This window comes from Rhinatrema bivittatum, chromosome 16 (assembly GCF_901001135.1).
Source record: "Rhinatrema bivittatum chromosome 16, aRhiBiv1.1, whole genome shotgun sequence".
NCBI lineage: Eukaryota > Metazoa > Chordata > Amphibia > Gymnophiona > Rhinatrematidae > Rhinatrema > Rhinatrema bivittatum.
The window spans coordinates 11,499,197-11,513,287 of record NC_042630.1 but is presented as its reverse complement, the minus strand read 5'-3'; the positions used below and the strand labels follow the sequence as shown (position 1 = coordinate 11,513,287).

Sequence of the window (14,091 nt, the reverse complement as noted above, 5' to 3'; positions counted from 1 at the left end):
CATTAATCCTCATGAATTTTATAATTTATTTCTGTCTCTAAAGAAAGAACTCTACAGGATCAACTTCCCCTTCCCATTTTTCATTTGATCTCTTTCACTCTCTCACCCCCCTTCGTATCTTAATCCCTGTTCAGGGGCTTTCATCCATAATTGGACCTCTGTATCAGACACTGGCATCCATCCTGACTCTGTAAATCTAATACATATCACACCTTTTGACTTTCTTTCACACTGGAAAATCTAGAAGCCCAATACCAGTACCTGGCACTGCTTTTGACTTGCTCCCATCTGGTAAATCTAGAAGACAAATACTAGTACCCAGTGGGCCATTTGATTCAATCCAACAATTCCGTCTCCTTAATCCAAAAACACCCATTGTTCCTTGTGATTTGATCTCACAATGTAATCTCCTTAAACCAAATAGTTATCTATTGTGCTTTGTGATTCACTTCCACAGTGTTTTTCACTGATCCATGACACCTGACACTCCTTGTGACTTTTGCTCCCACAATGGAAACTCTAGAAGTCAAATATTTCTACTTGGAACTATTTCTAATTTAATAACGCAGAGGTATCTCAAGATGTCAAATACTGGTGCCAAAGACTCCTTGTGTCTTGCTCCCGCGGAGGGATCTCAAGAACACGGGGTGCTCAAACTAATCCTATGGGCCCCCATAGCCAGTTGGTTTTCAGGATATCCCTACTGAATATGCATGAGTAATATTTTGCATGCACAGGAGGTAGTGCATGCAAATAAATCTCAGGTATATTCATTAGGGATTTGTTAAAAACCCAACTGACTGGGGGTGGTGGGGGGGGTGGGGGTGGGAGGGAGCCACAGAACCGGTTTGAGCATCCCTGCTCTAGAAATCAAATGCTTTTCTGCAGCAGTCCTTCTGGCTCATTCCTACAGTGGAAAATCTAGAAGCAAAATACTGGAGGCTGGCACTCTTTTGAATTCCCATACTGGGATCTCTCGAAGTCAGGTACCCAGCACTCCCTGTGACGCAAGCTCCCAAGTGGACCCCCCATTTCATCTGATCTCAATGTAATTTGTTTTGCGAATCTTTTTTCTAGTCTTTCAACTGCTGAATGAGGGACATAGTGGAGGTGTAAATATCGGTTATTGAAATGCATTTGGGAAACATATAATATATGCTGGTGGAATGAATCTGGAACATATTAAAGAATATAAATATCTAGGCAAGTGTATCACAGAATATAGAAAAATGTTTAACAGAAGTAAAAAAAAACAGAATTGGGAAAGCAAAAAAAAAAAATATTGATCTTCATTAGAGGAACTTAGAATTAAAGCTAAAGAGAATGATACGGCATGCACATGTCTTCCCTGTGTTAGGACATAGGAGAAAAAATGGTGGGATAGTAAAGACATCATAATGAAAAGACATTCATTAGATATGCGGAATGTTAGAGGAGTAGCTGGGAAGAGAATGATCTCAAATGAAAGAGTGCATGAGTCGATGGGAGGAGGAAGAGCCCCGGTGGAAGAATTGGTCACAAGGAGAGTACCCGTTAGAGCCTCCATTACTGGAGGATGAAAGAGATCTTAAAAAGAAAAGCAGGGAGCTGTCTGGGATGACGAAAACATGGAGGAAAAAAAAAAAAGAGGGAAGCAGAACTGGAGTATCTTTGTTGCCAAACTTTGTGCTGAAGACAGTACTAGATGAAAATAAAGAAATCCCCCCCAAAACTACCCAAGCTGTAAGGATGAATGAGTGCTCTTCCCCTTAAAAGTAAATAATGTATAAACAAATGAGTTTCAGGAGCCACTTCTATAAGTGTACAGTTTTGTTTAAGCTATTACCAGGATGATCTTAGGGTGAAACACAGTCTGTGTTGGTGGACCACATTCGGTTTGATATTTTTTATGTTGATTTTTTTTTTTTGGAAGTATTAAAGGTTATTTGATTTTCAACTCCATGTTGCATGTGATTGGAACAATCTAAGTCATACCTTCTCTAGCTCTTGGTGAAACTTAAATAGATCCTTCTTAACGCTTGAAATGGATCCAGGTATGTCATTGACGTGATTTCATTTCCAGTAGAAGAATGAAAAATGTGTCCAACAGCCCTGCTTCACCTTAAAAGTGGAGTTAAGCATTTGCTTACCTTGCAACATAAGCTTTGTTCAATAGCGGCACGACCAGATGTGTGCTTCATATGTAAGGGCGAGGTCTAATTCCCAAAAGCTGATATCATACTCAGTTTGTCATTCCCAAAGGAAGGCTTATTTCAACTAATTGTCTTCATTCATATATTCATGATCAAAAAAAGAGTGTGATTAAGAGCAATAGTTTTCCTCTACGCAGTTCCATGAGCTCTACTGAGGAGGGGGAACCAAAATCCCCACACGTTTCATATCAAGAAGGAAAGACAAAATCCAGGACAGATATCTAACCACTAAATTAGGAAGAAGTGAATGTGGAAAAGATGACAGAGTGGATCAGGGCAGTGGGTTCTCAACTCCAGTCTTTACCCACCGGCCAGTCTAGTTTTCAGGATATCCAAATGTATAGATATGAGTCTGTGATATATTTGCTTATTATGGGAAAATAACAATCTAATGTACTTTATGCCATTTCATTCTGAATATCTCAAAATAGCCTGACTGGGTAGGTCCCGAGAACTGGGATTGAAAACCCCTAGCCTCAACAGATAAAGAGCATTAGGGGGTAAAAATGAGCACAAGATGTTTAGGTTTGTGCTTCAGTAAAATTGTAATGTCCGTGCTAAAATGCCACCAAATGTGGGATGTGCTACAATTTTTGCACAGCCCTTAAAATGAAGCTATACGGCATTTCCTGAGATCCCCATGGAAGTGGGCTGCTCATGGTTTTCTCCAGGTATTTATTTCTAGCACCATGACAGTGATAAATTCACGGCTGCCCCCACAGTTCAGCAGGAGAAGCTCCAAGGTATTTCTCCAACAGCTTTGGTGTGACCCACTTAGGGTTCTTAAAATGTGACACTTCTGGTACTGTGGCCTTGTTCAGCTACGTCTAAGTGGATGTTTTTTTTTTCCTGAATCCTGAGTGCAAGTCTTGCTTCTCCTGACTTCTGCCAGCTGAATCTCAGTTTTACTCCTGCCTCTTTGGTTGTTTGCCCCATTCTGTTTTTCATTTTGAGTGAGTTTTTATTTTTTTTTTCAAAATTGGTTTAAAGCGAGCTTTCATTTGTGTCACAGACTTTCACTCCATTTTAAAGAATTGTTCTAATTTTTTGGACTTGTTTGTCTCCTGTTGATATATAGGAGTGTTCATGTTTGTAAATGATTAAAAAAATTGTTAGTTTTTCTAAAACTTTTTAAAGTTTTAAAGGTTTTTTTAAAAAGTTTTTTAAAGTAAAAAAAAAATCATTTCTACAAGTGTAAATTTTTTGAAAACCATTAGTTTATTTAAAAAATAATGATTAGGGAGAACACAATTTTTGAATTTAAGATAAAAGTGAGAAATTGACAAATGTGGGAAACTCTACGGTTTTTGCACATCCCTTAAAATGAAGCTATTACAGCATTTCCTTCATTGGATCCCCAATGAAGTGTGTTTTTCCCCCATGATTCCATTCTAGCACCATGACAGTGAGTCCTTTTTTTGAGAGAGAGAGAGAGAGAGAGACTAGCCATAATGCCCTCATGCTAGACTGGCATTTATATCTCTATGGGAGGCCCACCTAGTAACTCGAGGTGAGGTTTAGGTATTACTGTAGGGGTTAGGGGCCACTTTGACATTCAAAGTGAGACATGTATGTACTTATTTTCAATAAAATAAGAAATTATTTGGTATCTTTGAGGATATTTGCTAAAAAGCAATAACTTAAACTTTATTGTTTATCAAACAAACTCTCCAGGGATGGTATCAGAAAAAGTGCTCACAGTCTCACAGGCTCTTGCCCTATACAGGGCTACAACCCTTCTCATGTATCGGCACTGCTAGATCGCGTCATCTACCATTTCCCCTGAGAGCGTTCAAATGTTTTTTTTATTTTTACTTTTATCCCTTTTTGCTTTTAGAATATAACACCCAATAAAATTTGTTCTTAAAAATAACACCCTTCTATTAAGTGAATTTGCGTGATAGAATTACTTATCTTTTTTGTTTGTGTTCTCATTATTTGTACCGATATTTATATTGCGCTCGCTGTCAGTTGTCTGCTATCCTCCCGCTTGCCCGACATTGACAATGTTTCGGCGCAACGAATGCGCCTGCTTCAGGGGCTTATTTTCATGCATACAACTTTTGAAACATTTTTGTAGCATTATTAGCATTACTAGATATCTACAACACAGCACAGTTTTAATAAGTGTGCAGGCCTTCAGTCCATACCCCTAAGAACTTAAAATCTAAGTAAATGCCTGACTTGCCCAAATTTGCATGGTCTGCCAGTGGGAGAAGTGCAATTTGACCCCTTAAAGGTGAATTTTCAAAAGTTGAATGCATGAAGATAAGTACATACACGTGTAAATAATATATAATCGCGAATATCCTATTTTATAAATCTCAAAATATATGCTTAAGTGTTTGCGAGTAAATTTGCAGATATTAAAACTGGCAGATTAGTGGCATTCTAGTGCAAGGCAACAATTATGCATCTAAGTTGCTATTTTGTAAGCAATTTACACATGTAGATTTGACATCTTACTCTCATATATTTACACCTGCTCTATATCTGGAGTAAGTGGTAGTAATCATCTTAAAAGTGAAATACTGATTGGGAGCAGGGTCTGGGAGAAATGGGGGAATTGAGGCTGATGGTCCAGAAAGGTCTCAATGATCTTCCAATAAACTGGTCGAACTGGTAGACTAATTGGTAAAAATGGTAATTTTCTTGCCACACACATGTTCGAATATCTCCTGACTTACATGCATAAAACCCAACCTATGAAAAATAAATGCATATAAATTATGCAGGTAAAATATCTACACGTATATTTTAAAGTTAGACATATAAAAATATGTGAGCATAGCAGTTGTTTGCACTATTTATCCGGCTAAATCTTGAAAGTGGCACTTCTTTAGACAAATTACGACTTTTTCCTTACTGCATCATGATGTTTCCAATGCTCAAGATGCCTGTTATTGTTTACTGTATTTCGTTGTTATAACTGTAAACTGGAGTGAAGGACTTCTCCAAACGTCGGTATATAAAAGCACACAAATAAATAAATAAATAAAATAGGTAGCAGCAAAGCTACTACTTAGCCAGATAAGTCTAAAAAGCTCTTCAGGTCTAGCTATCTGACTTACAGGGTCATTTATCAAATTGGTATAAGGCGTTTTTGCATGTATTAAGGCATTTTCTCAAGCTTTAAGCCCCTTTAACGCATGCGAAAACGGCTTTAACACCTGTGAAAGCACCATAATGCATGGTGCGATGCAAATCAGAAAAAACTGAGGAGTTTGGGGCATGATTTGTGACCGAGTGGGCTGGGTTCACAATTTTACGAAGCTATATCGCAGGGCTTTAACTATATCTTTTTCATTTGCATAACGCCGTGCAATAGGGCAATGCCGTTTTTAAGCTCCTGGAGAGCCAGCCACTCTCTCTCTCCCCTCAGTGGCCCTGATATCTAGGCCAGCTCCCCAGGACCTTAAAACTACTAAACATGGTCCCCTCAGTGGTTGTATGTAGGAAATACAACAATTGTGGCACTTATCGCAAAGTGTGAAAACGTTATCGCAATTTGTGCTAAGATAGCGCTTCGCATACGTATTAGCGCAAATTGTGATAAACTGCCTATTACCATAAAACACACCCCTTTTCCTATCGCAGGTGATATTTAGTGCATTTTGATAAATCCAGGCCTTAGCCAGATAAGTCTAAAAAGCTCTTCAGATCTAGCTATCTGACTTATGAGCCGATACAGTAAAAACTGCGAGAGAGTGGGCGAGCGCCCGCTCTCCCAGCGCGTGCACAGGACACTCTCCTGTGCATGCGATACAGTAATTTAATTTATTTAAATGAGGGCCGGCGGTAAAAAGAGGCGCTAGGGACACTAGCGCATCCCTAGCGCCTCTTTTCGGACAGGAGCGGTGGCTGTCAGCGGGTTTGACAGCCGACGCTCAATTTTGCCGGCGTCAGTTCTTGAGCCTGCTGACAGCCACGGGTTCGGAAACCAGACACCGGCAAAATTGAGTATCTGGTTTTCAACCCACGAGCCGCGGGCCCATTTTACATTTTTTTTTTAAAACTTTTTTTAACTTTGGGGGCTCCAACTGATATCTTGGTATGAATGCCTTTATGTCTGATGATTTTGTACTTTGCACTTTCATGTATATAGTTATAGTTATATTCCATAGCATCTACCCATTGATGCCTGTTATATGTAAGGGCTCCTCCCAAAAATTTATTTATATGTTGCCTAGTTCATCATATTATATTATGTTATCTGTTATATGTTATATGTACGGGCACTGCCCAATGGTTTTTTGTTCACTGTGAACCGATACGATGTGCGAACGGATATCGTTATAAAAGAAATGTTAAATAAATAAATAAATAAAAATAACTTAATATCACCATGATATTAAGTCGGAGAGTGCACAGAAAAGCAGTTTTTACTGCTTTTTCTGTGCACTTCCCCGGTGCCAATAGAAATTAACGCCTACCTTTGGGTAGGCGCTAATTTCTTAAAGTAAAATGTGGGCTTGGCTGCACATTTTACTTACTGAATCGCACAGGAATACCTAATAGTGCCCGCAACATGCAAATGTTGCGGGCACTATTACCCCTATTACTGAATAAGGGGTAAAGATAGCGTGTCAAAAACGCGTGTCCAACCCCCCCGAACCTAATAGCGCCTTACTGAATAAGGGGTAAAGCTAGCTCATCGAAAACGCACATCCTGTTTACCAGATAAGTAGTGTTTTAAGATGTATCTGTCTACATACCGGCAAATCTGCTATATAGATGGATAAATCAGAACTTATCCAGATACTTGCAGTTACTTAACCAGACTGGAACCTATCCAGATAAGTGCAAAATGTATATGTGTGATTTTTTTTAACATGTGAACAAATCACAGGGTGCTTTTTCTTGTAATTTATAACCTATATATATATATGTATGTGCAGGTTATATAATACAGGAGTAGATTTTTGCCTACAAATAAAAATGTGTATATGGGCGTGCACACAGCTTTTTTAAAGTTATCCATTCTGTTTCCAAGCTTCCCAGCCCATCATTTTAACCACTTCTTCTCCTTCAGTGGGATGAATTGTTGCTGGATTTGTGGTTTATCAGAGGATTAAGGAGAACAGTCTCTTTATATTACAGTTATGGCACCATTCAGGGAAGAGTGAGGATTTACATTTGCAAATAGCTGCATTTACACCTATATGGAAATCTGACTTTGGAATTCATGATTTCCACCTTCTTTCTTGGTCTGAACGATATGTGTTAAATTATTAAGTTATACTAAATCTCAGTTTATGATATTTTGCACATAGGTATTGTTTTTGGGGTTTTTTTATCCTACATATGTCAGCATGTAAAATGTTTAGCTAGTTAATGAACACATATGATCTTTATTTCAGCTCTTTTCCACCCCAGATTCATACAATGATCACTTATTTTCATTGGGAAAACATTTCTCCTCCCTATTAGTTTTCTCAGGGCTTCTCTTATATCCTTGTTCCTCAGGCTGTAGATAATGGGGTTTAACATGGGGGTAAACACCGTGTACAACAGGGACAACACTTTGCTAACATCCAAAGAATAGCCTGCTGTTGGTTGGACATACATGCATACAATGGTACCATAGAATATAATGACCACAGTGAGGTGGGAGCCACAGGTGGAGAAGGCCTTCTGTCTCCCAGTGGCTGATGAGATCCTTAGAATGGTTGATATTATATAAATGTAGGATACCACTGTGAGGACAAAGGAGCTCAGTATGAGTGTGGAGGCAAGGATAGAAATGGAGGCCTCTGTAACAAAGGTGTCCATGCACGACAGTTTAAGGAGGGGTTGAGCATCACAGTAAAAATAGTTGATTTCATTGGGGCCACAGAAAGGTAACCTGGATATCAATATTACGGGCAGCAGAGGGGATAGGAATCCACTCACCCAAGAGCCTGCAGCTAGCTTCAGGCATGACACATTACTCATCATGGTGACATAGTGCAAGGGTTTGCATATGGCTAAGTAACGGTCATAAGCCATGACTGTGAGGAGGTAACACTCTGCAGCTCCCAGGGCACTAAAGGTGTACAACTGGACCATGCAGCTGGTGAAGGAGATGTTCTTGGCCTGAGAGAGAAAGCCTGAAAGCATTTTGGGAATTATGACTGTAGTGTAGCAAATTTCCAAGAGGGACAGATTGTTCAGAAGGAAGAACATGGGCGTGTGAAGGTGATGATCCACCCGGACAAGCAGAAAAATGAGAATGTTGCCAGTGACTGTGAAGAGGTAGATGGTTAAAAATACCACAAATAGCAAACTGGAGAATTTCTCTAAGCTGGGGAATCCCAGGATGACAAACTCAGTCACCAAAGTCTGGTTTTCTCTTCCCATGGCAGTTTTATGTTTTAGCTACAGAAAGAATGAAGAACAAAGGATTTTGATTAGCATCTATCTCGCAGCTACTCTAAGCAGAGGCATGCATTGCTGTTAAGGATGTGCTGTCTCCTTTAAATGACATGAAAATATCAACGATATTTGCTGTTTTCATCTGTGTCATTTCCTATCCGAACCAACACAGCCACCTAAAGAAATATTGTTTATGTCGTTTGTCATTTCAAAATTCACTGAAGTGCACGCAATGATAAAAAGAAAACAATGAGTTGCACAAAATATACACCCTAAAACAAAATGTGCAAAACTAATGAAACTAATGACAAAGAAGGGAAAACAAAACAATATAAACAACATAAAACCAGAACAAAATGACATTAACAACATGATACTGTTATTTTTCCCTCAATACCCCTAATTGCTTTCCCAACAGCACCACTCCCAGCTTCTCTAGTATTCATACATCCTGATGAAAGAAAGCCAATGGACTGTTTTCTAACTTCTCTTTCTGTCTTTTTGTCCCTTTGTGATTTCCTTGAATAATTAGTTTTTCAATCAAACTTATACTCCGAGAGTCTACTGTAAGGGTTTTGCTTTCTATCTGTCATCTGAACTGTGTTCTTTCTAAGGCCTTGAATTTGTTCCGTCTGATTATCAAAGGAAAAGGAACTAAACCACTAAGTGGAAACTACCCAAATCCCAGGAAACTAACCCATGTTTTTATTGCTGGGAAACCACATCCTCCAACACAGCTAACAATACATTTGTTTCTTCCATAGCCACTGAATGGGAAAAGGTTATTTTTTGGGAGGGAGGGATAGGGCATGGAAACCTGCTCCTTTGGGCTTCTAGCTCTGTTGATACAGGATGAGATGTAGTGGATTTTATTCCTGTATTTTATATCCCTTCCCAACTCAATGAATCTAGTCATGGCAGCAACAATCCTCAAGCTGGGGACCATATATTAGGGATCCTTCTAGAGCCCTGTAATCATGGTTCTTAAATCCAGCCACTCTCTGTTGCCATTACATGACGACTGGGGACCTCCCTCTATCCTCTGAGGGGGTCTCAGTGCTGGGCCTGCAACATCCCCTGCTCAGGTCAGCCCAGGGAACTCAGGAATCAAATTCAGGTCCTCTGCATGTCAATGTACAACACTACCACTGATGTCACTCAACTGGCCCCAAGGAAAAATCCTTTCTGAATAAAGTAGAAAGCATAATGCATATACTTCTTATTTAGTATCTTTTGCACAAAAAGTGTTCTACTGCTCTTTACAGTTCAATATTTGAGACAAATATATATATATATTCATTCAGATTCCATGAAAACATTCTTAGTGAAGACAGTGAACAATCACATAGGGGTAGATTTTCAAAAAGCGCGAATAGGCCTACTTTTGCTTGCGCATCAGACTCAAGCAAAAGTACGCCTGATTTTAGTGGATACGCGCGGAGCCGCGCGTATCCACTAAAATCCCTGGATCGGCGCGCGCAAGGCTATTGATTTTGTATAGCCGGCGCGCGCCGAGCCGCGCTGCCTACCCCGTTCCCTCCAAGGCCGCTCCGAAATCGGAGCGGCCTCGGAGGGAACTTTCCTTTGCCCTCCCCTCACCTTCCCCTCCCTTCCCCTACCTAACCCACCCGCCCGGCCCTGTCTAAACCCCCCCCTTACCTTTGTCGGGGGATTTACGCCTCCCGGAGGGAGACGTAAATCCCCGCGCGCCAGTGGGCCTCCTGCGCGCCGGGCCGCGACCTGGGGGCGGGTACGGAGGGCGCGGCCACGCCCCCGGACCGCCCCGGGCCGTAGCCACGCCCCCGTACCCGCCCCCAAAACGCTGCCGACACGCCCCCGAAACGCCGCGACGACCGGGCCCGCCCCCCCGACACGCCCCCGACACGCCCCCCTCGGAGAACCCCGGGACTTACGCGAGTCCCGGGGCTCTGCGCGCGCCGGGAGGCCTATGTAAAATAGGCTTCCCGGCGCGCAGGGCCCTGCTCGCGTAAATCCGCCCGGTTTTGGGCGGATTTACGCGAGCAGGGCTCTGAAAATCCGCCCCATAATGTCACCTTATTTAATGCACATTGATCAACCATTCCCACTGTTATTTCATGATCCCAACCTATAGAAATACTTATTTGAATGCAAACTTGGAATCACCAATTCGCCAATGCCTCAACGGATTCACCCAGAACTTCACCAGCTCAACTAAACCCTGCAACACTTTGCTCTGAACCTCTCTCAGCTTACCCGGACTTTCCACCCGAAAACAAAAGACAAGTACAATTTCCATTGTACAAGTCAATTTGCAAGTTTGAAAGTGGATGGCCAGTAATGTATGCACATTTAACACTTTATAAAATAACCAACTTCTGCGTGTATTTCTGACTCCATCTGGGAATGATCCTAAATGTCCGCTTTTCTTTCTGTTCATATTTATTTCACAACACTACAAATATAAAATATATGCATACATGCTACTTATGCTCATATAAACTAATTTTACACATGCAACCCCCATGTAACTCTTTAAAAATAACCTTCCAAATATATAGTCCAATAACATACTAGAGGAAAGTGAAATTTATTTGGCAAAAACAAGATTTATTTATTTATTTATTTAAAATTTTTATATACCGACATTCATCAAAGATATCACATCGGTTTACAGTGTAACGCAAACAGATGCCTGGGTGGCGCTTTACATCGAACAAATATAACATGTTAACAAGAGAGTAATTGAGAGGGGGGAAGATATAATGGGAGAAGAGCATTAAATATTATAAACAAGATTTGCAAGTATATACAATATGTACATTAATGGGGGATAGTATAAAATATAAATTTGGGCAGGCTATGAAGTGAGAAGAGGGGTGAGAGGAGAGAGGAGTGGGGAGGGAAAGGAGGGGAGGGAAGGGTAGTGCGGTGGAAAGAGATAGGGGAAGTTAGGAGTATGCTTTAGTGAAAAGCCAGGTCTTAAGCTTCCGCTTGAAGGTTTTTAGGCATTCTTCTTGCCGTAGTTCGACTGGCATTGTGTTCCAGAGAGTCGGCCCGGCGATCGATAGCGCACGGGCTCTCGTGGAGGATAGTTTGTAGAGTTTGGGAGAGGGGGTGGGCATGGTGGCGAGATGTGGGTGTCTAGTGGGCTTATTAGATTGGTGGAGGCGGAAGGATTCATTAAACCAGTTCATTTCAGGATTGTATAAGGTCTTGTGGACGAGAGAGAGAGCCTTATATTGTATGCGGGATGCTATTGGGAGCCAATGCAGATCTTTTAAAACAGGTGTGATATGGTCATGTCTGCGTGAGTTGGTCAAAATCCGGGCTGTTGTGTTTTGCAATATTTGAATGGGGTGGATAGCGTTGTTCGGTAGGCCGAGGAGGAGGGAATTGCAGAAGAAGGAATTTGCAGAAGAAGGAATTGCAGAAGAAGGGAATTGCAGAAGAAGATCATCTAAAAGTACTATATATGTTAGCTAGATAAAGGTACATTTTCAAAACAGTACACGCATAAAAATTAGTATATATGCATGTAAGTAGCCTCTACTCACATACTCCATATTTTATAAAAGTAAACAATTTGTGCATATTTTCACTTTCACACACAGATATACGTGTGCCAAAAGAGGAGGTCTAGAGGCCTTCTGAAGTGACGCCAACACTTACACACTTACATTTTCCAACTTATATGTTTTTACAGTTGCTAAATATCTTCTAATTAAATTAGTTTATTGTGTAGTATTGACTAGATGGGAGGTTTGGCTGGACTGGGGGGAGTTCAGGTTGAAGAACTTGGAGAAGGCTCGATGATGTGGAGAAGGACTGGATCAACCAGTGCACTAATTAGTAAACTGCTTAATTTACTCAATGCCCTCATGTTTTAAAATTGGACAACTTAAGATTGGAATCAAGACTTATAAGGTGAATTTTAAAAGCCTGGTGCATGCATTAATTAGGGGGCGCGTGAATAAATCAGGCTCGTGTGCCATGAGTGGATTTGAAAAGCCACCCAGGTATGCGCATATCTCCTGCAGCACGTACATCTCAAAACCTTTCAAAAAAGGGGTGGGTTGTGGGTGTGGTATGGGCAGGACATGGGCATGTTGGGCCTGGCCAAGAGATGCGCGCATACATACTTACGCACTCTGATGCACGCCGAGGGCCAGGCTATTTTATAACAAGCATGCACATATGCGCGCAAGTTATAAAATAGCCGTGTCCCTGGGCGCGGGCCGATGTGTGTGTGGAAATGTGTGCCCGCGCACCAGTTTGAAAGTTACTGTCCCTGTGTGTAAGCTCTAGTTTACTTTCACATGTAAAATATATGCACATATATTTTTAAAAAAGGTAAGACAAGTACATGTGTACAATGCATTGATGTACATTGTTTCCATGCATTTAATGCAATCCCATGCATGTTATGGGGTAAAAATAGGCACATTTTATAATGTACGCATGTGAAACACGTGGGTTATAAAATACTATGGTAAAACTGTGTGCGACCATATATGCACGTATATACCACCATGCATAGTTGTTTAAAAGTAATCCTTTCAGTCTATGTGATTTTAAATTTGCTTTTCTGTTTTTATTCTTTTATTGTTGTTAATTTGTCTTGTTTATTTGTAATTTTGAAAAAAGTTTAAAATAAATAAATAAATGGTGCATTTCACATTTTGCCCTTAAATACAATTTAAAATGTGCAATAGAACAAATCTACAACTGTGATCAGTGGAGAATCATAAATGGAAGAGGACCATCATCTTCTTTTAGGTTGCTATTCATGGGATTCTTTCACTTTTAAATCAAATTCTGTGTCATTTAAGTGCATTGAAAGACAAGATAATATTTTGTAATGTAATTGAATAACTTTTGCATGTTAAAACAATGTGAAGGCATACCACTGTGGTACTCTTAACATAGGAGAGTTGACTCTCGTACCGATACTTACATCTATGTATGTCAGAAACTTTCGGAAGCTCTTTAATGATTTTCCTTCCCACAAATAAAAAAAACATGCAGAGTATCAGGCACATTCGGTTCCCTGCAAGTATCTGGATATTTATCTTCTGCTCTATGCAAATTTCTTAATAGAGTGAAAATAACCAGAGAGAGAACTGTTTTTTTGGGGTGCCTCCACCAAAGTCATGTTTTATAATGGATTAAGATCCAGTTAGTGAAAAATCACCAGAAAGCATGTTTTGTTTCCATGAACAATGTAAACTTTAGTGATGTGCATTCGCTGGAAAAAAATGGAAAATGAAATGAATGTATTTAATTATCTAACAAATGAAATAAATTTGACGTCCAAAACCCAAAACTTTTCGTTCAGATTTGTTTTTGGCAAATAGTATATGGTTTGCAAATTTTGTGCATAGTTTTCAAACTGTGCACACTATTTGCCAAAAACAAATCTGAACAAAAAAAAAATAAATTAAAGAATACAAAAACATGAAACATAAAAAATGACACACAAAAAATGAAACATAAACATAAACTATATTTTGTCCATATTGAATGTATATGGCATGTATTATCTCATGTTCCCAACGCAGATTAT

General features: G+C 40.1%; 1 protein-coding gene across 1 annotated transcript; it reads right to left on the bottom strand.

Annotated features, from left to right (window-relative positions):
• Nucleotides 1-7,523: 7,523 nt before the first annotated feature.
• LOC115077273 (olfactory receptor 6N1-like) lies at nucleotides 7,524-8,531 on the bottom strand. The gene has a single exon (XM_029579559.1). It carries the CDS (start codon nucleotides 8,529-8,531, stop codon nucleotides 7,524-7,526), a length of 1,008 nt encoding a protein of 335 aa, XP_029435419.1.
• Between the last annotated feature and the right edge of the window lie 5,560 nt (nucleotides 8,532-14,091).